The 26,079-nt window shown below is 45.7% G+C and overlaps 1 protein-coding gene across 5 annotated transcripts in view; it reads left to right on the top strand.

The window, feature by feature from the left end:
• LOC105479782 (calcium and integrin binding family member 4) overlaps positions 1 to 26,079 on the top strand; it is a 60,928-nt gene that overhangs the window by 30,446 nt on the left and 4,403 nt on the right. For all 5 annotated transcript variants that reach the window (XM_011738039.3, XM_011738040.2, XM_071076404.1 and 2 more), the window contains one exon: positions 16,241 to 16,382. In XM_011738039.3, coding sequence (XP_011736341.1) covers positions 16,241 to 16,382 — 142 coding nt within the window. The remainder of the gene's footprint in view (positions 1 to 16,240; positions 16,383 to 26,079) is intronic.

Raw genomic sequence — 26,079 nt, 5'->3', positions numbered from 1 at the left:
AACATTCTTTCCAGGGGTTTATTTATTTATTTGTTACTATAAATAATTTTGTAATAAAAACCCTCATCTATTATTTTTTCATTTTTTGAATTTTTTTTTTAGTTTAGATATCCAGGTTCTCCTTGGAGGCTTTAGATGGATAGAACTGTCTGCTCCAAGAATTTAAACTATGCAATCATTAAAATGAAAATTATACCGAGTATGTAGCAACATGGAAAAATCTTATGCCTCATAGGGGACACTGCACAAAATAAGAAACTCGGGCTTTGGAATATCCTTAACCCAAATCAACGATAAAAGACAGAGCCTTGTGACACATCACTAGAGACCTCCCTCTAAGTTGACATCACTATAAAGGTCTCTTTGCATGTGGTTTCTCAATAGGCAGCTGTGCCCTGTGTTATCATACAATCCGTTCTGTCCATCCTCCCGTGGAGGGTATTATGTGAGAACTTCCCAGATGGACTGCACTGACAGGCGCCACAGCACGGCTGGCCCTGCAACCTGAAGGCTAGGTGGCATCTCCTGCTGAGTGTGCAGGGGATCCTAGCCCCAAGTCTCCTCCTCCTGCACTGCTGCCCAGAGGGTGCCATCCTGGAGGGAGAGATGCAGAAGTTCTCATCACTCCTGTGACAGGTCATCAGCTCATCTGGCCACCCCAGCAAATGCAGGGATTCACGGGGCATTTTCCACTTCTTCCCTTGCTCTTGCAGGAGCAAACTTGTTCCTGGACTCTCAGCCTGGGCTTGTTTGCTGGCCCAGGAGTATGACACCCCTACATGTATTTTTTTCCATTGCAATGCAGAGTTTTCCTGGAAAACATTCCAGGGAAGGAGCTCAGGTTTGAGGGTCAGACAGACCCGGGATCAAATTCCTACCTTTCCTCTTATTTGGTTTAGTAATTTAACCTCATCACTCCTCAGTTTTCTTAATCTATACAATGGACTTACTGATATTTACTGCTTGGTTTCTTGTAAGGGATTAATGAACAAATGGATGTGAATTTGGCTGACACAGCACCTGATACACAGTAAATATTTAACAAGCACCAGTTTCCTGCCTTCCTTTCTGCCCTTCTTGGACCCGAGGGAAGGTATAGATAAGGTGTGGTGCCCAGAGGTCTGAGTACTTAATAAATGCCAAGGTAAATCATGGATGGCTGGCAGAGCCCTTAGCAGGCAAGGGCAGCCTGATGCTACTGGGGCAAAGTCCCCAGGATACAGGAGAGAGAAGAACAGAAAGCTGGGGGTTTCAAAAATCCAATAATCCAAAATGTCAAGGACTGAAACATTAAAAAGCCTTTGAGTTGCTTAGGTTTAGACTCAGTTGTTTAAAGTCACCGAGTGTGAGGCAGTGGGTGGGCAGGGGGAGAGGCGGCTATTGGTGAGAGGAGGCTGCAGTGCGAGTCCATTTCTGTTTATATCAGTTGATTCAAAGTGAGGGACAAAATAGATCAATTGTTGCTTAGATGTGTTTGATAAAAGAGAAACTGTTGTCTTGATGCAAAGATCTACAGCCTGCAGAGTTCACAGGGAACATGGTTCCCAGCGTGCCCTGGGCTGGGTGTCCCCAAACAGCTGCAAAGCAGCCCAGACACCATCTGAGAACCTCTGGCAGCTTACAAACAGGAAGGCTGCTTGTAAACAGTAGGCCGGAACCAGGAGGGTCGTGGAGGCACAGCGGGGCCCTGCCACTCCAGGCAGAACCCAGCCTGCTCCCATGAAAAGCAGAGGAGCTAATGTTCTAGGCAGTTTTCTAAGCTTCCGCTGCCTGGTCTGCCCTTGAGCGGGTGACTTCATCCTGTTAGTTACAGTCTCTTGCTTTGTACTAACTGCCTATAAAGTGCAGGTACAGATTGTGTTTTAAAGGTTTTTATATTGGTTGTTCGGAACTTTGTTTGTATTTTCCATGGGAAAACGTATAAACTGTCTTTAAGTTCCGAGCCTGAGCCACAAGTTTTGAGGCTACTCATAGTGCAACAGCATTAACATTGAGAAAACAAACTTGCTCCCCAGACCTGGAGCCTTAATGCGCCTGGGACCTTCCTGTCCTGAAAAAAGGAGTTGAAATGGCTGTGAAATCCCTTCCCTCCTCCTCTCTGGCCCATGAGCCTACGCGGTCCTCCCCCATCTTTCTGTTCTTTTGTCTGGGGTCGGGGCGAGGTTCACAAGGAAGAGGGGCTCCTACATCTTCCTTCTCTTCCCTCTGCCTCTGTCTCCTGCACGTCTGCTTCGCTTCACATTCACCCAAACAAAACTCGGCCTCTTCACTGACATCTGCAAAAATTCCACTCATGTCAAGCACTGTGTGAATTTCGGTCAGCACCACTGAAGGCTGGGGAGAGGGAGGTGGGGAGAGGAGGGAGGTGGTCTCTGGAAGGGCCCTGGCTTGTAGCATTTTCATCTGCTGCCTCTCCCCTCCCTCCTCCCCCTGCCCTCCTCAGCCTGTATCCTGGAGTGCCTGTAGGGGCCCCATTCTCTCTCTACTGGGCACCAGCTCCTGCCTCCACCCAGCCTCTTCAGAGCAGAGGGGCGTCACCACTCACAGAACTCACCTTCCCCCACACCAGTTGTTTTAGTGTCAATAGTAATCCTTTTCTCATTACCGTCGTAATTCGATAAAACCAGCAAAGCGGTAGAATGGAACTAGAGTCATCCGTTTAACAACAGTGCTTTATTTGGGGCTCTCGGAGAAGTGGTTTTTGTCAAAAGGGCTGCAGTGGTCAATAGAAACGTTTCCTAAATAAATCTGGCAGAAATTGCAAGAGGGAATCCAGGTAACGGACAGGACTGCAGGAGAGACAGCTCATCTCGGGTGGAAGCAACTGTGAGCAGCGAGAGAGAGCAAGAGAGGGAGAGGTGAGAAGAGGGTGGGCCCCAGGGCAGGGGTGATGTGCCATGCTGCCTCTGCAGGGCCCGGCCACCCACAAGACAAGGGTGCTGTGCTCCACACCACTTCTCCCCACAGCCCCCATCGCATCGCCACCCCTGTTGGGTGGCAGGCTCTGTCCAGGCAAGGATGGGGCAGCCTGGGAGTCAGCCCGACAGCATCTGGTGTCGTGTCTCTGCCATTTAGTTGCCCTAGGAGTTCGACCAGGTCATTTAGTGGATGTAGTCAAAGGATTGTCCACAGAGAAACCCAGGCAGCTTATTCAGATGTAGACTCTTGGGCCTTAGGCCTAGAGGTGAAAGTCTATGCTGGGGTTAAGGATTCTGAATTTTGTTTAAAACTCCCTGTGGGACTCAGACACACAGCCAATGTGTTAGCACCTCTGTGATTCTCTAGCCTCAACTGCAGAATGAAGTGAAACGTAGGTAGGTATGCAGCATGTGAGCCCCCTTCTCACCCTCTTCTCACTGGAGCTGCTCTTTTTTTTTTTTTTTTTTCCAGACAGAATCTCACTCTGTTACCCATGCTGGAGTGCGGTGGTGCGATCTCAGCTCACTGCAACCTTCCCGTCTCCTGGGTTCAAAGGATTCTCCTGCCTCAGCCTCCTGGGATTACAGGCGTGCGCCACCACGCTTGGCTAATTTTTGTATTTTTAGTAAAGGTGGGGTTTCTCCATGTTGGACAGGCTGGCCTCGAACTCCTGACTTCAGGTGATGTGCCCATCTCGGCCTTGCAAGCTGGGATTACAGGCGTGAGCCATCGCTCCTTGCCAGAGCTGCTCTCCTTTGAGTCCCCTGGAGAGTTCACATGGAGGTGACATTCACATCAGCCTGGCTGGCCAGCCAAGCCTCTGGCCAAGGTCAGCATCTGAAGAGCCAGAACACACATTTCTGCTGCCCTCCAGCAGGCAGGGTGAACCCCTGGACACACGCTGGCCCAGGTAACAGCTTTGCTTGGAGCTCAAAATGAACAACTCTACCAGGGCCAGGAGAGCTGGTGGTGCTGATGGAGGACAGGTGAAGTGGGGTGGGGGTTACTCATGGTAGCAAATGTTTATCGGGGTCCAGGCAGTGCCAGGTGTTTTGCAAATATAATCTCATCCGAGCCCCACAAAACCCTGTGAACAAGGCTATGACTTTACCCATTTTACAGATGGGGAAATAGAGAGGCTCTGTGACCTTCCCAAGGTCACATAGCTTGTTTTTGTTGTGCTGTTACCTAGGAATTTGAATATTGTTTAGTGTGTTATAAGATATTGTAGAGTTGGTCACAAGCTATTAAAAATGGTAATGTACAAATGTGGATAGATATTTAACTATAATACAGGTAAGGTTTTGTTTCTCCTGTAATAGATGTTGATGAACAAGTGAGGGGACAATTGATTTTTGGTTCTCTTTTTTGTTCTTTTTTCTCTTTTTTGCTCAGGCAAGTTGCACTATTAAAATATTGAGACTGTATAAACACAGTCAAAAGCTGCAAGATGGGAAAATCTTGTAGATGTCAAATAAGAAGTCATTCTACTAACTTTTTCGAGTCAATCTGACTCCAGAGCCTCTGCTCACTCCACTGCCTACCCCAAATCTCCCACAAGGCCAGGCTTCTAGGTGACCCCCAAAACCTCAGGCCTGCAGTCCTTTGAGCTCCACCTACGAGAGGTAGTCAGGGTAGGTGGCTCTTTGGGAAGGTTCCTCCAGGGAGTGGCAGGTACCTGTTGGCCTGGAATCTGGGGAGGACTGGTTTGGTGGGTCTGAGCCAGGTTCAGGCCACATGATCCCGTGACTGTTTAATAATATTTAACATTTTTACTGCCTTTCTTCCCTATTTGTTCCATTAGCGATCCGCCTCCAGCTGCCGGCAGGACACATCCTTAGCCTGTCCCTGCCAGCCCATCTGTCACCAGGAGACAGCTCCCATTCAAGCCTCTCTGTTTTTAGACTTCAGGAAGGTTGAGCATCTCAAACATAGAGACTGTCCCTTTCTTATAAGCAATTAGCAGGACAAATGCCTCCAGGGCCCCGGACAATAGAGGGAGTGCATTCACCTAAATAAATTTCTCGCCCTCCATGCTCCCTGGACCACAACACCCCAGAAATGAAAATTTCAGGGTTCTTTCTACCTGGTGAGGATCATACCAACCAGTTAAGAGTCTTTGAGGGGTCTCAGGGTACAAGTTAAACCCCACTGCTGCCCTCTCCTCCTTCACATTTTTATTCCCCGGAAGGGAAAGAGACAGCTTGAGGGGCGCAGGAGGAGAGGGGAGTTCTCCAGCCCTGCCTCTTTTCCCATTCCCCTGCACAGCTTCTCCCTGAATCCCACCACATCTCCCTCCCCTCCTGATCTGGCCTCGGCTTTGCTCCCCTCTCTGTCTTCTCCCTGGTTTCTCCTTCCGAGCCCTTTGTCCGTCCTGCCTCCCAGCCTCACTGTCCTGTCCTAACTCTTCTCATAGCACTTTGTGTGTACTTGATTGAGACACTTCCCCACGCTGTCTGGTTCTGAAGAGACATCGGTAAGTGCCTCGGCTGAGCTTCTTGGAGTGCAGCGGCAGCGTCTGCATCATTTCGGGGCACCCCAGGACCCAGCGCAGTGTCTGTTGCTCAGTACCTCTCCCTGATGCATTTGCGGCAAGGATTTGAAGTTCAGATGATGAGCTTTGTGTCTTCATCACCAGTGGAAGAAGCCACATCATTCGCCCTCCCCCACGCCTCTCCCCTGCCCTTGGCCTGTTCTCTGAGTAACTGTGGGCTGGCAGGGTCACGGACTCATGGCGATGCCTCAAACCCCGCCTGCATGGTAGGTGGGAGTGTGATTTTGAGACATTTTCTCAGGAAACAGTTAATTAAATGCTCGATGGAGTCAAAAGTAGCACTGTAGTTGAGCATTTGAATTCAGAATTTGAGTCCTGACCTTCGTTTGGCTAGTTGCTTTCCTTCTTTGGGCTTGTTTCCTCTCTTTGTAAAATGAAGTGATAATATCAACCCTGCATTTGTAAAATAAAGTGATAATATCGACCCTGCCACTTGCCTGCAAGGGCGTCACAGCCTGCACACAGTAGGTGCTCACTCTTGTTGAACTGACTGAATGACGCTGACCCAACACTGCCACCTTCTGGTAGAGCTACTCTAGTGCTGAAGGGCGAATCCTGGTTCAGACCCAGAACTAGGAATTCTTCCTAGGCAATGGGATAAAGGAAGAAGAGCCTTCCCTGAAAGGGCGTCCATTCCCCTGTTCGCAGGTGAGTCCAACAAGCTCATCTACCTGTGGCATCCAAGCCACTGCGGGTGGTGATAAGCTCTTCCATTTCTTCCAGGCAGCCACTTGCAGGAAGCCCAGGAGCACAGGGTGGAATGGGTTCCACCATCCACCAGCTGATAGACACTTTCCCCCAGTGACCCACTGCCAACAAGGGGTGAAGGACATTTTTTTTTTCATTTGAACAAACGTTAAAAACCTTTCTTTTTAAAAAAAAAAAATACAAGCATTTGATGCTATTAATTTCCATGTATACACTGCTTTCACTGAATACCACAAATTTTCGTATGTTGTGTTTTCATTTTCACTTAGTTCAAAATAATTTCTAATTATTCATGATTTCTTTGACTTTGAGGATTTCAGGAATCTTTTTATTATTGATTTCTAATTTAATTTTGTTATGTTCAGATAACATTTTCTGTATGCTTTAAATCCTCTTAAATTCATTGAGGTTGGTTTTATAACCCTGAATATGGTCTGCCGTGATAAATATTCCAAATACACTTGGAAAAAATGTGTATTCTGCTGTGTGAGGTGGCGTGTTCTGTAAAATATCAATTGGGTCCAGTTGATTGGTAGTCTTTTTAAGTCTTTCATATCCTTAATGATTTTTAGAAGTCCTGCTTGTTCTATCAATCATTGGATGTTGAAATCTCCAACTATAATTGTGAATTTGTCGTTTTGAAAAGGATTTAAAATGAGGGGAAAAAAACCCTTTATGTTTACTCACCTACTTATGATTTCTAATGTTCTTCATTCCTTTGTGCAGATACAGGTTTCCTTCTGGAATTTTCCTTCCGTCAGAAGGCCTTCCTTTTATGTTTTTTGTAGCTCTGGTCTACTGCTGATGCATTCGCACAGCTTTTGTTTGGGGAAAAAAAGAGTATTTTGCCTTCAGATTGGAAAGGTATTTTTGCTGGGTATAGAAGAGTAGAATAAGAGCCTTTTTTCTTTCTCTCAGAGAGTTAAAGATATCGCTCCATTGTCTTCTGGCTTGCTTAGTTTCTGACAAGAGACCTACTGTCATTTTTATCTTTGTTCCCCTCTATGTATGTGTTTCCTGCCTCTGGAGAAAGATTTTTCTTCTATTTATTTATTTTTTTGAAACAGGGTCTTGCTCTGTCACCCAGGCTGGAGTGCAGTGGCATGATCATAGCTCACTACAGCTTTGTTTTCCTGAGCTCAAGCAATCTTCTTGCCTCAGCCTCCCAGGTAGCTGGGATTGCAGACGTGCACCACGATGCCCAGGTAATTTTTTTATTTTTAGTAGATACAGGGCCTTGCTGTGCTGCCCAGACTGGTCTCGAACTGCTGGGCTCAAGTGATCCTCCTGCCTCTGCCTCCCAGAATTTTGGGATTCCAGGCATGAACCACCATGCCCAGCTCTGATTTTTCTTCTTATTACTGCTTTTTAGCAGTTTGATTAGGCTGTGCATTGATGTAGTTTTCTTCATATTTCTTTTTTCAGGTATGATCTTGCTCTGTTGCCCAGGCTGGAGTGCAGTGGTGAAATCTTGGCTCATTGTAATCTCTGCCTCCTGGGCTCAAGTGATCCTCCCACCTCAGTCTCCTGAGTAGCTATGACTACAGGGGCACACCACCACACCTGGCTAATTTTTGTATTTTTTTTTTTTAAATACAGTTGGGGTTTTTGCCATGTTGCCCAGGCTGGTCTCGAACTCCTGGGCTCAAGTGATCTGCCTGCCTCGGCCTCTGAAAGTGCTGGGGTTACAGGCATAAGCATGGGTCTGTTTTCATTAGCTGATTTTTCTGCTGGCTGTGGGTCTTATTTTCCTTCTTTTTTTGCATGACTGATAATTTTTTATTGGATGCTAAACACTGTAAATTTTGTATGGTTAGGTGTTTAATTTTGTTGTATTCATTTAAATGTTACTGAGTTTTGTTCTTGGATGCTGTTTTGTTACTGAAATCTTTGATCCTTTCAAGTCCAGCTTTTAAGGTTTAGTAAGACAAGTACTGTGTACCTGTCGCCCTGTATTCACATCAGGAAAAGCTGGGTGAAAGGTGGACAGGACCTGCATACCTATTATATTTTTATATAGATATTTTTATACCTATTATATTTTTCAAAACTAAGAAATAAAACTTAATGCTTGTGTTGTATTAATGCAATACAAACTTTGCTTGGCTTTCACTAGTTTTCCACTCATGTTTTTTGATCTGTGTCAGGATCCCCTCCAGGGTCCCACCTTGCATTGAGTCATCGTGTGTCTTTCGCTCCTCTGATCTGTGATAGTTTCTCAGTCTCGCTTTTCCATGATTTTTTGGAGAGCACAGACCAGGTGTTTTTGCAGAACTTAGGTCTGTCAGATGTTTTCTCATGATTAGACAGAAGTAATGGATTTGTGCAAATTCCACAGAAGTGAACCCCCCACCCCACTCCACTTTTTAGAGGCAGGGTCTTGCTCTCTTGCCCATGCTGCAGTGGAGCGATCATAGCTCACTGCAGCCTTGGACTTCTGGGCTCAAGTGATCCTCCTGCTTTAGTCTTCCAAGTAGTTAGGACTACGGACACATAACACACCAGCTTATTTTAATCTTTTTAGAGATGGGGTCTCACTATGTTGCCTAGGCTGATCTCGAATGCCTGGCCTCAAGGGAGCCTCCGGCTGCAGCCACTCAAGCTCGGGATTACAGGCGTGAGCCACTGCACCTGGCCTGAACCGCCCTTCTCATTGCATCATACCAGGGGATACCTGACATCAACATTACCTATTACTGGTGATATTAACCTTGATCATTTGGTGAAGGTAGTATTTCCAAGTTTCTCCACAGTAAAGTTATTTGGTAGACAGAGCTAGAAAATATAGGTATGTATACTAACCCATGTATACTACACATCAATATTTATTTTGTATCTATCCATCTGTACATATAATAAAATGCCCATTAGTTCATATTGATGTCTCTGACTAATCCAGTACCATATCTAACCTTCCCTCTTGCTTCTTTATAAGTTATTTTATCTTACTTATAACTTATTTTTTATTTATTTATGTATTTGTTCAATCATAGTATACTTGTAGTAAGAATTGCTAATCCATAACCCTGTAAGAATCAAATTGACTCCCTAGAATACAGTGTTTATTTATATTATTTTGGTCTTTAGCCTACGTACCTGGTCAAACACCACTTTCCAAAGTTACTTGGTCACTTCCTCTTCTTCCCCTCCTTTCAGGGAGGTTTTGTCATGCATTCATAATACAGTTGGTTTTATTTGCCATGACCTGCATTCCATCCTGGGTTCTCTACCATCCCATATTGTCTTTGATTTGCATCTAGCAAAGTTCACTCTGTGGTGTACGGTTCTATGGGTTTCCAGAAATGCATAAAGGCATGGCTTCTATCTGTACCATAGCACCCTAGAGAACAGTTCCATGACCCCCAAAATTTCCGTTGTAGTCAACTCATTCCCCCTCCCACAACCACTGACAACTACGATCTGTTTTCCGACCCTATGGTTTTACATTTTCTGGGATGGACTCATACAATATGTAGCCCTTTGGGTCTGACTTCTTTTATTTAGCAAAATACATTGAAGAATCATCCATGTTGTTGCATGAATCAATGGTTCTTCGTTTTTATTGCTGAGTCGTATTCCATTGCATGAACGTACCACGGTTTGTTTATCCATTCACCTGTGGAAGTACCTAGTGATTATTATGGCTTGCCTTTTCATTGTCTTAATTATGTATTTTGAGCAATGTAATTTGAAAATTTTTAATATACTCCAATTTATGAGTTTTCTCTTATGGTTTGTGCTTTTGTATATTGTTAAACAGTCTTTGCCCCTAAGATCATGAAGATATCCTCCTGTGATATTTACCTAATGTTTTATTTTAGTCCTACATATTAGACCTATGATCAATCTGGAATTGATTTTTGTGTATGGTGTAAGATAGGATTATAAAGATTCATTTTTTCCCCATATGAATGTCCACTAAACCCAACACCACTTATGGAAAAGACTGCCCCTTCCCCCACTGCATTGCCGTGTTGTCTTTGTCATAAATCAGGTAGCCATATATGTGTGGGTCTGTTTCTGGAGTCTCTATTATGGCCATTGATCTATTTGTCTATCCTTGCACAAATACCATACCACATTAATTGCTAAAGCTTTAGCATAGATTTTTTTTTTTTTTTGATAGGGTCTCACTCTATCACTCAGGCTGGAGTGCAGTGGCACAATTATGGCTCGATGCAGCCTCAATCTCCTAGGCTCATTGATCTTTGTACCTCAGCCTCCCGAGTACGTGGAACTACAGGCATGCACAACCATACCTGGCCAATTTTTAATTTTTTTTGGTTTCCCAGTCTGGTCTTAAACTCTGGACTGAAGGGATCCTCCCCCCTTAGCCTCCCAAAGGGCTGGGATTATAGGTGTGAGTCACCACTCCCAGCCTAGATCTTGATATCTAGTGGTATAAGTCTTTCAGCTTTATTGTTCTTTAGGATTAACTTGGCTGTTCTTCACCCTTGCATTTCCATGTAAACTTTAGAATTGGCTTGTCAAGGCCTGCAAAATGGACCGGCTGGAAAACTTTAACTAGAATTGCATTAACTTTATGGATCAATTTGGAAAGAATCAACATTAATAATATTGAGCCTTCTAACTTATAAGTATATCTGAGGGGAGTTTTAAAAGGCACTAAAATACAAAATGTTTTGTTATGCCCTTCTCCCAGGACTTGGGCTCTGCTCACCTAACCTGACACAGCCATGAGGGACTTTTTGGGCAGTGCTTTCTCAGTGAGAGGGTGCTTCAGGTAAACTGAGGCTTCCACTCAAGACTGAGGAAGAGCTGACGTCTTCTGTACCACTCTAACAGACACCTTCATCTACCGCTTTGACAAGTGCTTTACATCTGTGTAAAATGTTTAAAATATAAACATTAATCATGTAATTTTATTTGTTTATTTATTTGTTTGTTTATTTATTTATTTTTGAGTCAGAGTCTTGCTCTGTCACCCAGGCTGGAGCGCAGTGGCATGATCTCGGCTCATTGCAACCTCTGCCTCCCGGGTTCAAACAATTCTGCTGCCTCAGCCTCTGAGTAACTGGGTTTACAGGCGCCCGCCACCACGCCCGGCTAAGTTTTGTATTTTGTAGTAGAGACGGGTTTCGCCACATTGGTCAGGCTGGTCTTGAATGCCTGACCTCAGGTGATCTGCCTGCCTTGGCTTCTCAAAGTGCTGGGATTACAGGAGTGATCCACCATGCCCAGCAGCCACTGCGCCCAGTCAATAAACATTAATCATATCTTTTTCTTTTTTTTTTTTGAGACAGAGCCTCACTCTGTCGCCAGGCCGGAGTGCAGTGGCGCGATCTTAGTTCACTGCAACCTCTGACTCCTGGGTTCAAGTGATTCTCCTGCTTCAGCCTCCTGAGTAGCTGGGACTACAGGTGCACGCCACCATGCCCAGCTAATTTTTGTGTTTTTAGTAGAGACAGGATTTCACCATGTTGGCCATGATGGTCTTGATCTCCTGACGTGGTGATCCGCCCACCTCTGCCTTCCAAAGTGCTGGGATTACAGGTGTGAGTCTCCGCACCCAGCCAATCATATTATTTTAATAAGAGTGGGGAACAGATACAATGCACAAAATAAAGTATGATTAGAAAATAAAAACGCTAAATGAAGTCTAAATAAAAAAAGAAAACAGAAACACTAGTAATAAAGAAATTTAAAGATGAGAAATTTTACATAAATTAATACTGTTTGATTTTTTTAATGAGCTTTTGAAAGTCCAAGTGCATCAATGACATCATCATTGAGTCACTAGTGTATTTTTGTGTGAATTTTTTCCAGCAACTGTAAAAAGCTTTTTTTGACTAGGCGCTAGTTGGAGAAATGGTGAGGAGATATTTTTAAGCTAGGTCCAAATATTTTTCCTCTGACTTTCATCTTCAAATCAAATCTCTTGTTCAATAACTTTAAGAAGATCTTTAAAAAAAGAAAAAATTTAGTTTTTTTGGCAGGGACTGCAATCTTTTTATTGTTGATAAACTGTAGTTTCTATTTCCACAAAACCTCCCAGCATTTGGGGTTTATTTTCATCTACTTTAGTTTAATCACGCATAGATGGAGATCACACACGAGTTACCTGTATAAATTGCTATACTGACATGTTTGTATTCCCTTTGTTCAAAACGCCCTCAAACCAGGGTACATGTTATTCTTGAAATGGAAGTATTGCTTTGTCAACTGTCACTTCCTTCCTCCTCTGGAGAATTGAAGACTTCTGAATAAGTGTGAAATTTCATACAGATGATAACTCTCTGGATAGGTCCCCAAATTTATTGGTTCAGATTTCAAATTGTTAAAGTTATAGCATCAAAAATCTGGAATCCAGTAAACTGGACCTGTGATCTCTAATGAGGCTTGCTCTTCCAGCTTCTGCTTCTTGGCTCTTCTGTCTGCCTGGGGCTGGACTGAACCAGATCCGAGGACACTGGCTGAGCTGGCCTTTAGCTCAGGGTGGAGAGCAGGGAGGGACATGCGGCTGCACCACCATTGCCCTTAGCAACTCTCCTGCAGCACTATCGGTGCCCCTTTGACTGGAGCTGCTCTGTCGCAGGGGTGCTCATAACCTGGGCTGTCCCTTGAGACAAGGACCCTGGCGGAGAAGGGAGCTGCACCTTGTTGGAACAGAGACAGCCCTGGGACACTCTCCTGGCAGGTGCCTGCCAGGCCTCAAAGCGAACTATACTAGCCACTCCTGGGTCCCCAGGACCCAAACGCAGCTCTGGTGAGCTCGGCCCTAGCCCTGTGGCCTGACATCTGCCCTGCCATCCTCCCAGGGACAGTGTCCCCTCCTCCATACTCGGATTCCTCCCTGTTTCCCAAGCCCAGTGGCTCCGTGTCAGCTCCATCTTCTTTGACCTTCTCCCTTCTGCAGCCTTTGGTCCCGTGGCCCCCTCCTGTGCCTCTCACTTTCATAGTGACAGAGTCATAGAGTCATTTTTAGCTGGCCACTGAGTTCTCCTAGGCTGTGAACCATTTCTTTAACTTCAATCCAGATTCTGTTTTTGCACTTTTTTTGTTTGTTTGTTTGTTTCAGATGGAGTCTCTCTCTGTCACCCAGGCTGGAGTGCAGTGGCATGATCTCAGCTCACTGCAACCTCTGCCTCCCGAGTTCAAGCAATGTTCCTGCCTCAGCCTCCCAAGTAGCTGGGACTGCAGGCACGTGCCATCACACCCTACTAATTTTTGTATTTTTAGTAGAGATGAGGTTTTGTCATGTTGGCCAGGCTGGTCTCGAACTCCTGGTCTCAGGTGATCTGTTGGTCTTGGCCTTCCAAAGTGTTGGTATTACGGGTGTGAGCCACCACGCTCAGCCAAAAAATGCTTTATAGTAAAGTAAGAATTTTAGAGGGATCCATTTCCAAGGTTTTCTATATTTTAATGGCCGCTGCTTGGCCTTTGATTTTTTTTGGCACCAGGCACCTTAGTGGAAATAAGGCAGGACAGGTTCAGGAGTCCTGGGTCTCAGGCCGGCTCTCCCACTTGCTGCTGAGTCCTTCCCCTTCCCCAGGCCTCATTTCCACATCTGTGAGATAAGCAGGTTAGCCTAGATCACAAATCCCCAGCAATTATGTTAAAAAATGAGAAACATGTAGTCATCATACGTATATATTCATTTATAAACTGTATACATTTACTACTATACTAAGCTGATGCAATATCAAAATAAAAAAATTAAGGACAAGCTAAAAACTACATAAAATATTTAACAAACAATTCTCCCTTTAATAGGTATAGTAAGATTTCTTCCTTGCACTATGCTATTGTTTGCATATAACTAATAATATTGTAAGAGAAAGCAATGTGGTTGGATATGCTTAATTATTCTTTGAAATCTTGCTTTAAGATTGAGCTAGAGCCATTCAGAGGTCTGGTTCTGTTCAGGTTTTTTTTTTTTTTTTTAAATAGCTGTCGTAACTGATCCAAAGAGAGGAAATGTATCATGGGCTGTATGTCTTAAATCACGGCATTGATTTTCAACCCCATTCACCAATTAAAAGCTTTTGATTGAAATTAAGCTAGTAACTGTCTGTCTTCCCTTATGTCATCAGTCAGTGGTTCTTACACTAAGTGGAAAGTATTACATTTTTATATTTTTAACAAATGGATTCAAAATCCACTGACATTCTTTATTTGGACAATTTCCAAACAGGTCAGAAGAGTCTGTTTCTATATTTTCAAGTATGTAATGTAAGCATTTCTATAGGTGATACACATGTTTTTAACCACAAAAATCCCATTTTAAAAATATTCTCTTCAAAGCATGAGTTTCTTTAGAAAAGCAATAACACTAAAATGAGTCACCTTTACCTTGAAAAGTCAAATGAAATTGAGTTCATTTTCTGGTGGATATTTGCTAGGTAGCATACTGCCAACAGTTACTTGTCACCATGGAAAGGTCAGCAAATTTGGAACACTTGTCTTTTTGTGCCAGGAAAACATATAACTCATCTTTAAGTTTGATAGTGCTTTTAAGAACTCTTCCAAGAGCTAAGCAGCAAACCTCCATGTGGTTCAGAAGATTTTCATAAGATTTTCATACTCACTTTCCTTCTGATTACAAATCATTGTATAAGTTTTACTTTTTTTTTTTTTTTTTTTAAGATGGGAGTTTCGCTCTTTTTGCCCAGGCTGGAGTGGAATGACGCAATCTGGGCTCACTGCAGCCCCTGCCTTCCGGGTTCAAGCGATTCTCCTGCCTCAGCCTCCTGAGTAGCTGGGATTATAGGCATGCGCCACCACGCGCAGCTAATTTTTTTTTTGCATTGTTAGTAGAGACAGGGTTTCACCACGTTGGCCAGGCTGGTCTCGAACTCATGACCTCAGGTGATCCACCCGCCTCGGCCTCCCAAAGTGCTGGGATTACAGCCATGAGCCACCGCGCCTGGCCCAGTTTTACTATATTTTAACTCTTTTTTTTTTTTTTTTTTTTTTTTTTAAGAACCATTTCAATGCCTTCTGCTGTACTTTAGGTATTTCTGGGCTTACCTTCCTGACTGCAGTAGCCTGCAGGAAATCCTGCAGGGAAATCATTTAGCATGTGTCGCCATCCTGCACCCTCACCCCAGAACTCTTTTCCATCATGGAGCAGCCACCCCCTCCGTGAGTACCTTCACCTTTCCCCAGCAATGGTGTTTTCATTAAAGACATTCATTTACTATTCAGTCCATGTCTCTGTTTCCTTTAGTGGCTTGCAGAAATGTGGTTTTTCACATACAGAATCTAGGAAAACCATATTAGAAAATCTATACCTTTATTTAACTATTTAGCAAAGCTTTCACAGTGTGAAATTTGTTCGAATACTTATATCTCTGTATCTTCAGCAATATTTTCTCTGCATCTTCCAACGTGCTCACATGTTGTGTCATAGGTACTATTCGTGCTACCAGCAGCTACCACATCAACTGCCCTGTTTTCAGTCTCTATAAGACATGCTGTGTGTGTGTGTGTGTGTGTGTGTGTGTGTGTGTGTGTGTGTGTGCAGAGTCATGTGACATGGATCTAAGGAGTGTATTGGTGTCCTGGCAACCACCTCCCTCCCATCACTACCAGCAAAGACAAAGGGAGGTCCCCTGGGAAAGGAAGCTTGGTATCTCATTCCCTGGCTGGCTGTGCGCTTGGGCAGTGAGCCTGTTGGCTTGCCTTGCACCTGCCTGAACACAGGAAAAGAAAACTGATGCAGGGCTTCTTGTTATGTCTGCCTGGATACTCATGATTTCTACCCCATAGAAAAGGACTTGTATTTAGAGTAGGAAAGGTTTCAGCTCTGACATTCTCTTGTTCATTTGCGTTTTCATTATAACTATTATCTTCAATTGTGGTGTCCTTGCAGGAATCTTGTGAAGTCACATATCCATCTGCAAGAGTCATCCCCGGCATCCCATCATGCTCAGGGTCCTGGCTCAGTGAGCCACCATCTACTCTGAGATTTAGATTGTGTCTGTTGTTTTCATCTCAAACCCAGGACACAGTGTTTGTGACAGATGAGAGAGGCCCAGGGAGACACAGCCCCGAACCTGATAGACCTCCTCCCTTTTCCTCCCTCCTCACCCACAGGTCAACCCTTTCAGAGACCGTATCTGCAGGGTGTTCTCCCACAAAGGTGTGTTCTCCTTTGAAGATGTGCTGGGCATGGCATCTGTGTTCAGCGAGCAGGCCTGCCCAAGCCTGAAGATTGAGTATGCCTTTCGCATCTATGGTAGGTGCTGTGGGGGACTGAGGGGTGACGGGTGGAAGGGCCATACACAACATACCATATCTGGACTCCATCATCAGTTCATTGATGGATGGTGTTAACTGGGGTTTGCTGGGGTATCTGTGGGTATGTGTCATATTTTGCATGTACCATGGAGTGAAAAGAAAAAAGATTGAGAATGACAGCGTCAATGGATAGACTCCCCTCCATGTCATCAGAGAGCAATGGAGTCATTGGCCTTGATATTTGGTGTTAGTGTGTGGTGTGTGGGCAGGCGAGAGAGAGAGAGAGAGAACCACATATGCATGTAAAGGATTTATGCTTATTTGGCAGAAGGAGCATTGGATAGGAAATTTGAACAATCTTGGACAAATCATTTCACTTTTCTGGGGCTCAGTTTTCTCATCTGTAAAATGAAGGGATAGAGAGAGATAATCTCTGAGGTCCTTTGACATTTTTTGGTCTCTGACTGTCTCGGGTAGTCAAAAGACTCTGCTGAAGTTCTGCTTTTCACCAGGCAAATGTCCGCTTAGCACAGCTGGGATGCAAGGGAATTCTCAAAAGGAATCAAAAGGAAAGAAAGAAGTCTTAAGATGCTTTCAAACAAACCAGGTGCAAGTCTTTAGTGCATCCTGATAACTCTTTGGCCCCAAAGGACTTGCACATTTAGACTTGTTCATTTGCATCTCACGTTCCTTCCTTTCCTGCCAGTTCCTCCCCAGTCTCCACATGGTGGACTCCATCTCATTTCTGCCTCACTCAAGTGGGATGTGGTTAGAAGACAGTAGAAGAGCTTTAAGCCAGATGGACTTACGAGGCCTCAGTTTTTTCATCTGTAAAAAGGACTTAATATTTTTGTATCCCGTACGTCCTCAGGTTCAGCATTCAGTAAGCACACGTGAAATCACAGAGTTCCCTCCTGAGAATGGCTGAGTAAACTCCTATCATATGGTCACTCCTGCAGATAGCAACTATAAAACTCTAAACTAAATACAAAAATCAACTAGCTGATGATATTGGAAAGCTATCGAAAGCGAGATGTGTTCTAGAGAGAGCTGATGCCTGGAAGAAGGAAACGGTAGAAGATGGGTTTTCCTTCACCCACCTTTTTTATTTTTAACTTTTCTGTCCTGAAAGTAGGCTTCAGTGAGTGGAAACACTGGACTCATGCAGGCTGATGGAAACACTGGACTCTTTCTGACTTGAAGAGCCGAGAGTTTGGGGCACACACAGCCCCTGCAAAGTGAGGGAGAGCCTATGAAAGAGAAAGGGAGTCCAAATTTTGCATGTAAACTATGCCCGTATATCTTTCTGACCTCTACACCACAAACACGAGGGCAAAGTCAAAGCAGCTCAGCTAAGGATAAAAGAACTAAATTGAGATTTGAGCTTCCACTACCTTTTAACCAGATCCACGAGTGACAGGGTTTGCACTTTGAGTCCAAATCAATTGCCTGCTAAAACCAAAAATTCAGCACTCTTTGGAGAAATACAGAGTCTCTACAACAAAACATTTATAATGTCCAAGAAGCTATTCAAAATTGTACACGATGTACAAAAATACTTTTTAATTGATGAATTCTCAACAATGGAGACTGACTGACATGACCCAGATGTTGGAATTAGCTAATAAAGATTTTAAAACAGCTATTATAACTGTATTAGTCAGGATTCTGCAGAGAAACAGAACCAATAGGCTATTTATGCGTGTATATGTATATGAGTGTATGTGTGTGTGTATATATTTGTGTGTGTTTACATGTGTGTATATATATACACTTACATATACACACACACACCTATCTCCACATATATATGTAGAAAGAGAGAGAGATTTATTCTAGGAACTGGCTCATGTGATTACGGAGGCTGAGAAGTCCCATGATCCACTGTCTGCAAGCTGGAAAGCTAAGAAAGGTGGTTGCGTAATTCATTCTGAAGGTCCAAGAACCAGGAGCATCAATGTCTGTGTATGGGAGAAGATGGATGTCTCAGCTCAGATTGTATGAATTCATCCTTCCTCCACCTTTTTGTTCTGTTGGGTCCTCCATGGATGGAACAATGTCCAGTTGGTGAGGGTGGATCTTTACTCAGTCTATTGATTCAAATGCTAATCTCTTCCAGAAACACCCTCACAGAGATACCCAGAAAGAATGTGTTGCCAGCTATCTGGGTACCCTTAGCTCAGTCAAGTTGACACATACCATTAATCATCACAGTATTCATGCCCAAGGATGTAAAAACTGCTCATAACAAATGAAAAGATAGGAAATCTCAGCAGAGAAGCAGAAATTATAAGAAAGAATCAACTGGAAAATATAGAACTGAAAAGACATCTGAAACAAAAATTCACTGGATGAGCTTAACGGGAGAATTGAGATAACAGAGGAGTCAGGAAACTTGAAGATAGATCAATAGAAATAACCTAATCTGAAGAACAGAGAGAAAAACTACTCAGGGAAAGGAGAACAGAGCCTCAGAGACATGAAGGACAATAGAAAGCTCTAACATGTATCTAGGTGGAGTCTGAGAAGGAGAGGAGAGAGTGAATGTGGCAGAACAGATATCTGAAGACCTAATGGCCCCAAATGTCCTACATTTGATGTAAGACACAGATTTACGGTGAACTCCAAGCAGGATATGTAGAAATTAAATCACATACCCAAATTAAGTTGGCTTCGTAGGCCCCACCTGTCTATACCAGCTTTCCTCCTTCCTTCCCCCAAGTATTTCTGGGAGTCTCTAGGGGGATCCCAATGCATCCAGGGAGCTGGAGCCCTCTAGCCGCTGCTCCTCTCGGCCAGGCCTCCCACAGGTGGCAGCTGTGTTGGCTCAAGCCCCCATCAGTGCTCCTCTGGCTGGGGTCGCTCCTCTGGAGGATGCCAGCCTAGGCTTGGTGTTCCCATCTTAGCCAAGAGTCTTTAGGTTGCAAACCACAGAAACTTACCTACGTAAAAGCCACTGATAAGAACCAGCACTAGATGAGTTTTTCATTGTGTAAGAAATTACCACAAGCTTAGAGGCTTTAGATGACATACATTAGTAACCTCACAGTTTCTGTGGGCTAGGAGTCCAGGCATGACTTAGTTGGGTCCTCCTCTTAGGGTTTCACAAGCTGCCATCAAGCTTCCGGCTGGGGTGCCTTCTCACCTGGAGGGCGCTTGACTGGCAGAGTCTGCTCCTGAGCTTGCTCACGTTGTTGGCAGAATTTACTTCCTTATGTCTGCAGGACTCAGGGCCTTAACTTCTTGCCGGCTCTCAGTCGGGGGTTGCCCTCAGCTCCTGGACACCTGGGCCTCTCAACCTGGTCACTTGCTTCTTTAAAGACAGCCAGGAGGAGAGATTCTTGAGTCACCCCACTGGCAAGATGGAGTCATAAAAGACAGCGTGTTGGTGGAAGTGACAGCCCATCAATTTTGCCAAGTTCCATTGGTTACAAGCAAGTCACAGTTCCCACCCATACTCAAGGGAGTCGGGGATTATACAAAAGCCTGAGCACCAAGACGTGGGGCTCTTGGGAGAGAGGTCACTAGAGTTCATCTGCCAAGAGCATTATGGAGCCCATGGTGGAAGTGAGGCAGGACTCCTGGGGCCCTGGGGCACAGCTGGATGAGAGTCAAGAAGCCAGACAGCTGTGGTCTCCTCTCCACGGCTGCCTCGTCTCTCGTCTCTGCCTCTCTCTGTGGGCTTTCCTTCTCCTTCTGCAGATTTGCTATGCCTCTGTGCCCACAGGCCAAAGATGACTCCCCGGCCCCCACATGGGCTGCAGGCTTCACTCTGAGTAGCCACAAGCATCTCTGTTTCTCCCCTCTGTTTTCTCACCCAGCCAATGATCTAGCTTCCCCTGGGATAGGTGACCAGCCTTGCCCAATCACCTGCAGCCAAAAAGAAGCAGAGTTGTGAAACAAGCATGGCTCCAGAGGCCTGCCACTGGGGTGGGGACACTTCTCAGAGATGGTAGAGCGTAGGCTGGGCAGAGGCCACAAAAGACGTCTTCCTCCGCTGACTGTCTGTGGTTTCCTGAGCTAAACAAACAAAAACACTCAAACCCTTCAGGAGAGAGGTGAGCAGCAGGTTCTCCTTGGGCTTCAAGGCACAAGCTAAATCGTGTTCAGCTGTGACGTGGGGAAAACACTCACTGTCCCAAGAGGTCAGACTGAGAGCCTCAGGGCAGGTCAAGGACTAGACAACGCAATATCCCCCACAATGTCTTTGTATCTTCCTCCCCCGACTCTCTCCAGGCCCTTTGGAGCATATAGGTTCCTTCCTCCAGCCTAAGCACAAACACAAAAAGCTCAAAGCCTTCATGCAAATCAGCTGTGCAAATAGACGCCCAGGGGCTCATAAACGCCCAAGCTTCATCAAATAGACTCAGACGAACCTGAATTCTCTCAGGGCTCAGAAGGTTTCTTTACAGAGCTGTCAGCAAGATTAGAGATGGGACACGTGGATCCTGAGCCTGCGTAATAAGTCGAGGAGGGAGTGGTCCACAGTGAAGGATGAAGAGGGATCAAAAAAGAGGGGAAAGGAGGCAGAAAGGGAAAGGAGAAGGCAGGCATGGTAACTGTCATGGTGATGATTCTCAGCAAAAGCCCAAAGATGGAACTCAATGCTCCGGCCCCTTGCTACCCGCGGTGTGGTCCACGGACCAGCAGTATCAGCACTCCCAGGAAGCTTATCAGAAATGCAGAGCCCCAGGCCCCATTCCACCCACTGGATCTGAATCTGCATTTTAGCAAGATCCCCAGCAGATTCCTCTGCGCTTTAACGTCTAAAAAGCATTGCTCTAACCCACTGCTTTTCACACTTGGCTGTACATTGAATCACCTGTGAGGTTTTTTTTTTTGTTTGTTTTTTGTTTTTTTTTAAATACAGATGCTTGGGCCCCAGCTCCAGGGACTTGATGGAATGGTATTGAGTATGTCCCGGGCTTGGGCTTTTTGGAAGCTCCCTGGATGGCTCGAATGAGCAGCAGACTGTGAGAGCTGTTGCTCTAAACTGCTGCAGGAGTTAGGGTTGCATTCAGTAATGTGGAGCAGTGGCCATGGTATTACAAAAAAGAAAAAACAAAGTCTAGAGTCAGGCATCCAGAGTTGGGGCAATGGCTTCAGGAGGTTACTGAGGGTCCAGGCTCCTTCGACTTCCTATTCTGCCAACAGTCAGGGACCGTTATCCTCATAGTCACAACATGGGTTCTGTGCCCAAAGACATCTTATCTTCATTTCAGGAAGAAAAGGTGATAGGAAAAGGAATCAAGACAAAAGTACATCCAAAGTGCAGATAAGTCCACTCTCCTTTCATAAGCTTTCTTGGAAGCCCCCGCCAGCATTTTTGGTTTATATTTCATTGGCCAGAACTATGTCACCTGGTTACCCATAGCTGCAAAGGAGACTTAAAACATCCAGCTACACATTTTAAGCTGGACATGGTGTCATCCTGAAAAGAAACTGCAGTTATGTTAGTAAGAAAGACAGGAGAATGGCTTTTGGCCAAGAATCCAGCAGGGGCTGGGTACAGTGGCTCACATCTGTAATCCCAGCACTTTGAGAGGCTGAGGTGGGTGGATCACCTGAGGTCAGGAGTTCGAGACCAGCCTGACCAACATGGTGAAACCCCCATCTCTACTAAAAATACAAAAATTAGTTAGGCATGGTGGCAGGCACCTGTAGTCCCAGCTACTCGGGAGGCTGAGGCAAGAGAATCAGTTGAACTTGTAAGGTGGAGGTTGCAGTGAGCCAAGATTGTGCCACTGCACTCCAGCCTGGGGAACAAGAGTGAGATTCTGTCAAGGAGAAGGAGGAGGAGGAGGAGGAGGAGGAGGAGGGGAAGAAGAAGAGGAAGAAAAAGAAGAAGAAGAAGAAGAAGAAGAAGAAGAAGAAGAAGAAGAAGAAGAAGAAGAAGAAGAAGAAGGAGGAGGAGGAGGAGGCGGAGGAAGGGGAAGGGCAGGAAGAGGAAGAGGAAGAAGAAGAGGAAGGAGAAAAAGAAAGAGAAGAAGAAGGAGAAGGAGGAGGAGGAAGGGGAAGAGGAAGGGGAGGAAGAAGAAGAAGGAGGAGGAGAAGGGGAGGAAGAAAGGGAAAAGGAAGGGGAAGGGGAAGAGGAAGGGGAAGGGGAGGAAGAGGAAAAAGATGAAGAGGAAGAAGGAGGAGGAGAAGAAGAAGAGGAAGGAGAAGAAGGAGAAGAAGAAGGAGAAGAAGGAGAAGAAGAAGTAGAAGAAGAAGGAGGAGGAGGAGAAGGGGAGGAGGAAGGGGGAAAGGAAGGGGAAGAGGAAGGGGATGGGGAAGAAGAGGAAGAAGATGAAGAGTAAGAAGGAGGAGAAGAAGAGGAAGAAGAGGAGGAAGAGGAGGGGGAAGAAGGAGGAGGTGGAGAAGAGGAGGAGGAAGGGGAAGAGGAAGGGGAAAGGGAGGAAGAGGAAGGGGAAGAAGAAGGAGAAGGAGAAGAAGAAGAAGAGGAAGAAGAGGAAGAAGAGGAGGCAGAGGCAGAGGCAGCGGCAGCAGCCAGCAGGGACAGCCACACCTCCCTGGAGCTTACCTACTGGGCTCCAGGTCCTGCTCTGAGAGACACTCTGGTCTCCAACTGATCAATCTCCTCTCTCCGTACCTCTGGAGAGTTTCCACTGGTGAGAGGCCACCATCCCAGCAATGTCTTCCTGCTCCCGTCAGCACAGCCTCCACCAGTTAGGAATTATCCCCAGGCAGGTACCGGAGCACCTGTGGCAGATCTCCTCCTACCTTCCCAGGGCCTGACGCCATTGCAGGTGCAGGTGGCTGGGGAGAGGCAAAGGAAGAAACCTCAGTTCTCATGAAAGTCACGGTGAAAGGAGCCCTCCCTCCCTCCACCAGACAGGTTGATTTCTGTAAAAGTCCTGGGAAACTGCAAGGAGTAGGAATGACAGAGACTTCGAGTGATGATGGTCAGAGTCTTTGGGGGGCCTGAAGGCTGACTCCCAACTCCACCAGCTCTCTGGGCCCCTCCTAGCATTGCTGGGAGACAGCAAGAAGAAGGCTCCAGCCCCTCCCAAGTGGTCTGAGACTGCAGAGGCCGCCTGGGCTGGTCAGCCTCCCAGAGCTCTCAGCCCCCAACTCCTCCCCAGCTTCTCTGCCCTTGCCACCCCCAAAGGAGGGGAACTGTCCAGGACTACATTTACTCTAGCAAATTATTGTTTCCAGATGGCTTGGGGCCAAAGCCATGTCATTTGCTGCAGTCTCTGCATAGAACAGCTGGGCCAGCAGGATGCCTGGGGACACCGCAGGGTCTCTGAGAGAGGCTGCAGAGTTCCCAGCAGCAGTGCAGTGTGTCACTGTGGCTGTCCACCATCTCCAGGCCCTGGGGCTGGTCCCTCCACCCCCTTCACCTGCTCTGAGCCATTTCCCATGGAGGTGATAGCAGAGCCTGTGCAGGGAGAGAGGCTCCAGTCCTGGCACTGACAAGCATTTAGCCAGGGAATGGGCACTGCTGGAGGAGTGAGGGGAACTTACATCTTCCATACCCATATCCTGCCATGGGGAACAGAGACAAGTCTTGGCTCTGCCACCAAAGGACCCTGTGACATCAGCAAACTTGGGCCTTAGTTTCTCTAGTAGAAATGAGTATAGAAACTGGTATAAACCAATATAGCTCTCTAGTTCCTTTCCTTCAAGGTGGGTTTATAAAGCCTCTTCGGTTTGTACTTTTAGTGTTTAGCAATCATCAAGTGATGTAGAATTGAGTCTCTTAGTATAAAAGATATGACTATACTAAGTTACAGCGTTGTATAGTTACCAAGTATTGACAATAACTATATATACTAAGATATCTTAGTATAGAAGATGCTTATTAGATATAACTAATATGCTTATTCTTATTTGTATCTAACCTTCTATACGGAATATCTTCTATATTCTGTGTGATGTCTATGTATTTTCTTATTTAATCTCCACAGCAACTCTGCAGAGGTACTGTTATTACTCCCATTTTACAGATGAGGAAACTGAGACTCAGTAATGAATTAGAATTAAATTTGGTGGCCAATGACAGGATACCACAGGTAGCAGGGCTTAAGCAAGATAGCTTTCAAGATTGCTGAAAGCTATATATTTATTTATCTAATATGTAGAAGTCAAGAGATAGTTACCCATAGTGGTTCTTTTTGTTTTTGTTTTTGTTTTTGTTTTTGTTTTTGTTTTGAGATGGAGTCTCGCTCTGTCACCCAGGCTGGAGTGCTGTGGTGTGATCTTGCTCACTGCAAGCTCCGCCTCCCGGGTTCACGCTATTCTCCTGCCTCAGCCTCCCCAGTAGCTGGTACTACAGACCCCCGCCACCACGCCCGGCTAATTTTTTGTATTTTTAGAAGAGATAGGGTTTCACCATGTTAGCCAGGATGGTCTCGATCTCCTGACCTCGTGATCCACCCGCCTCGGCCTCCCGAAGTGCTGGGATTACAGGCGTGAGCCACCGTGCCTGGCCAGTTACCCACAGTGGTTCTAAAGCTCTCAGTGTCAGGGATCCCAGGTCCTCCTATCTTGTCGCTTTATCCTTCATTCCCAAGGTCACCTAATTATCCCAGAGGACCACACCTTCTCTTTATAGACGGTCCCAGAAGTTGTCTGTGCCTCTTCTGCTTATACTTCATTGGCCAGAACATAGTCACACGGGCACATCTAGCAGCAAGAGAGGCTGGCAAATGTAGTGATTGTTTTGGGTGATCCTCTGCCCATGAAAGATTGGCGCTTTATTGCAATAAAGGCAGTTAAGGGTGGTTAAGAACATAGACTTTCCATCAAGTGAGACTGCCTGGGTTTAATCCTGTCTCCATCACTTACCAATGGTTACCCTGGGTAATTCATTCATTATTTATTCAACAACAGCCATTGAGCATCTACTCTGTCCCAGGCATTGTTCTGGGAACTAGGGATACAGCAGTGAGCAAAAAGACAAAGATGTCTGCCCTTGTGGAATTGATATTAGAGTAGAGGGAGATAAATGAGCTAATAACACATAATGTGTTGGGGAGTACTCTGTGCTGGGAGAAGGACAAAGCCGGGAAGACGCAGGAAGTGCATGTTTACACAGGCACTGGGTAGTGCCTAGAAGGAGCTGACACTTGAATAAAGACCTAGAGGATCTCTAGGTGAGAGTGTCCCGAGGAGGGGGAGCCTCCGTACAAAGGCCCTGAGGCAAGAGTGTGTCAGCTTGATTGAGCAAGGAGGCAGAGTGACGGCGGGCTGACTTGGGGATCAGGACCTGGATTCTGCTCTGGGTAAGACGGGGCTGCAAGAAGAGGGCAATGAGGAAGGAATGACAATCAACAGATCACCTGGGCTGTTGTGCTGGGAGTAGACTTCAGGGGGCAGAGAGAGAAGAGGGAAGCTCAGCAAGAGACTGCCAGGGCGAGCTGGAGAGAGGCAATGGTGGCCGGGCTAGGGTGGGGTAGTGCATGAGAAATGGGGGAAGCTGGGAGGATTTGCCAACCCATCACCTGTGGGGTGCAAGGGAGAGAGGTAAGGGTGATTCCAGGTTGGCCTGAGTGGCTGGAAGAGTCCCGAAGAGTCCCAATTCCCAGGGAGGGGACAGCTGTGAGTGCAGCAGGTCTAGGGGTAAGGGCTGGGGAGGGAAGCATGAGGAGCCTGGGCTTGGACATGTAGAATATGAGGGACTATTGGGTAAGAGCAGGAAAGCAGGTGCCTATGTGAGCCTGGAGTTCGGGGAGAAACCCAGGGTGGAG

The sequence above is a fragment of the Macaca nemestrina genome, chromosome 13, assembly GCF_043159975.1.
Source record: "Macaca nemestrina isolate mMacNem1 chromosome 13, mMacNem.hap1, whole genome shotgun sequence".
NCBI classification, from domain to species: domain Eukaryota; kingdom Metazoa; phylum Chordata; class Mammalia; order Primates; family Cercopithecidae; genus Macaca; species Macaca nemestrina.
The sequence above is the reverse complement of the archived record's forward strand: the minus strand, read 5'-3'. Positions and strand labels throughout refer to the sequence as shown.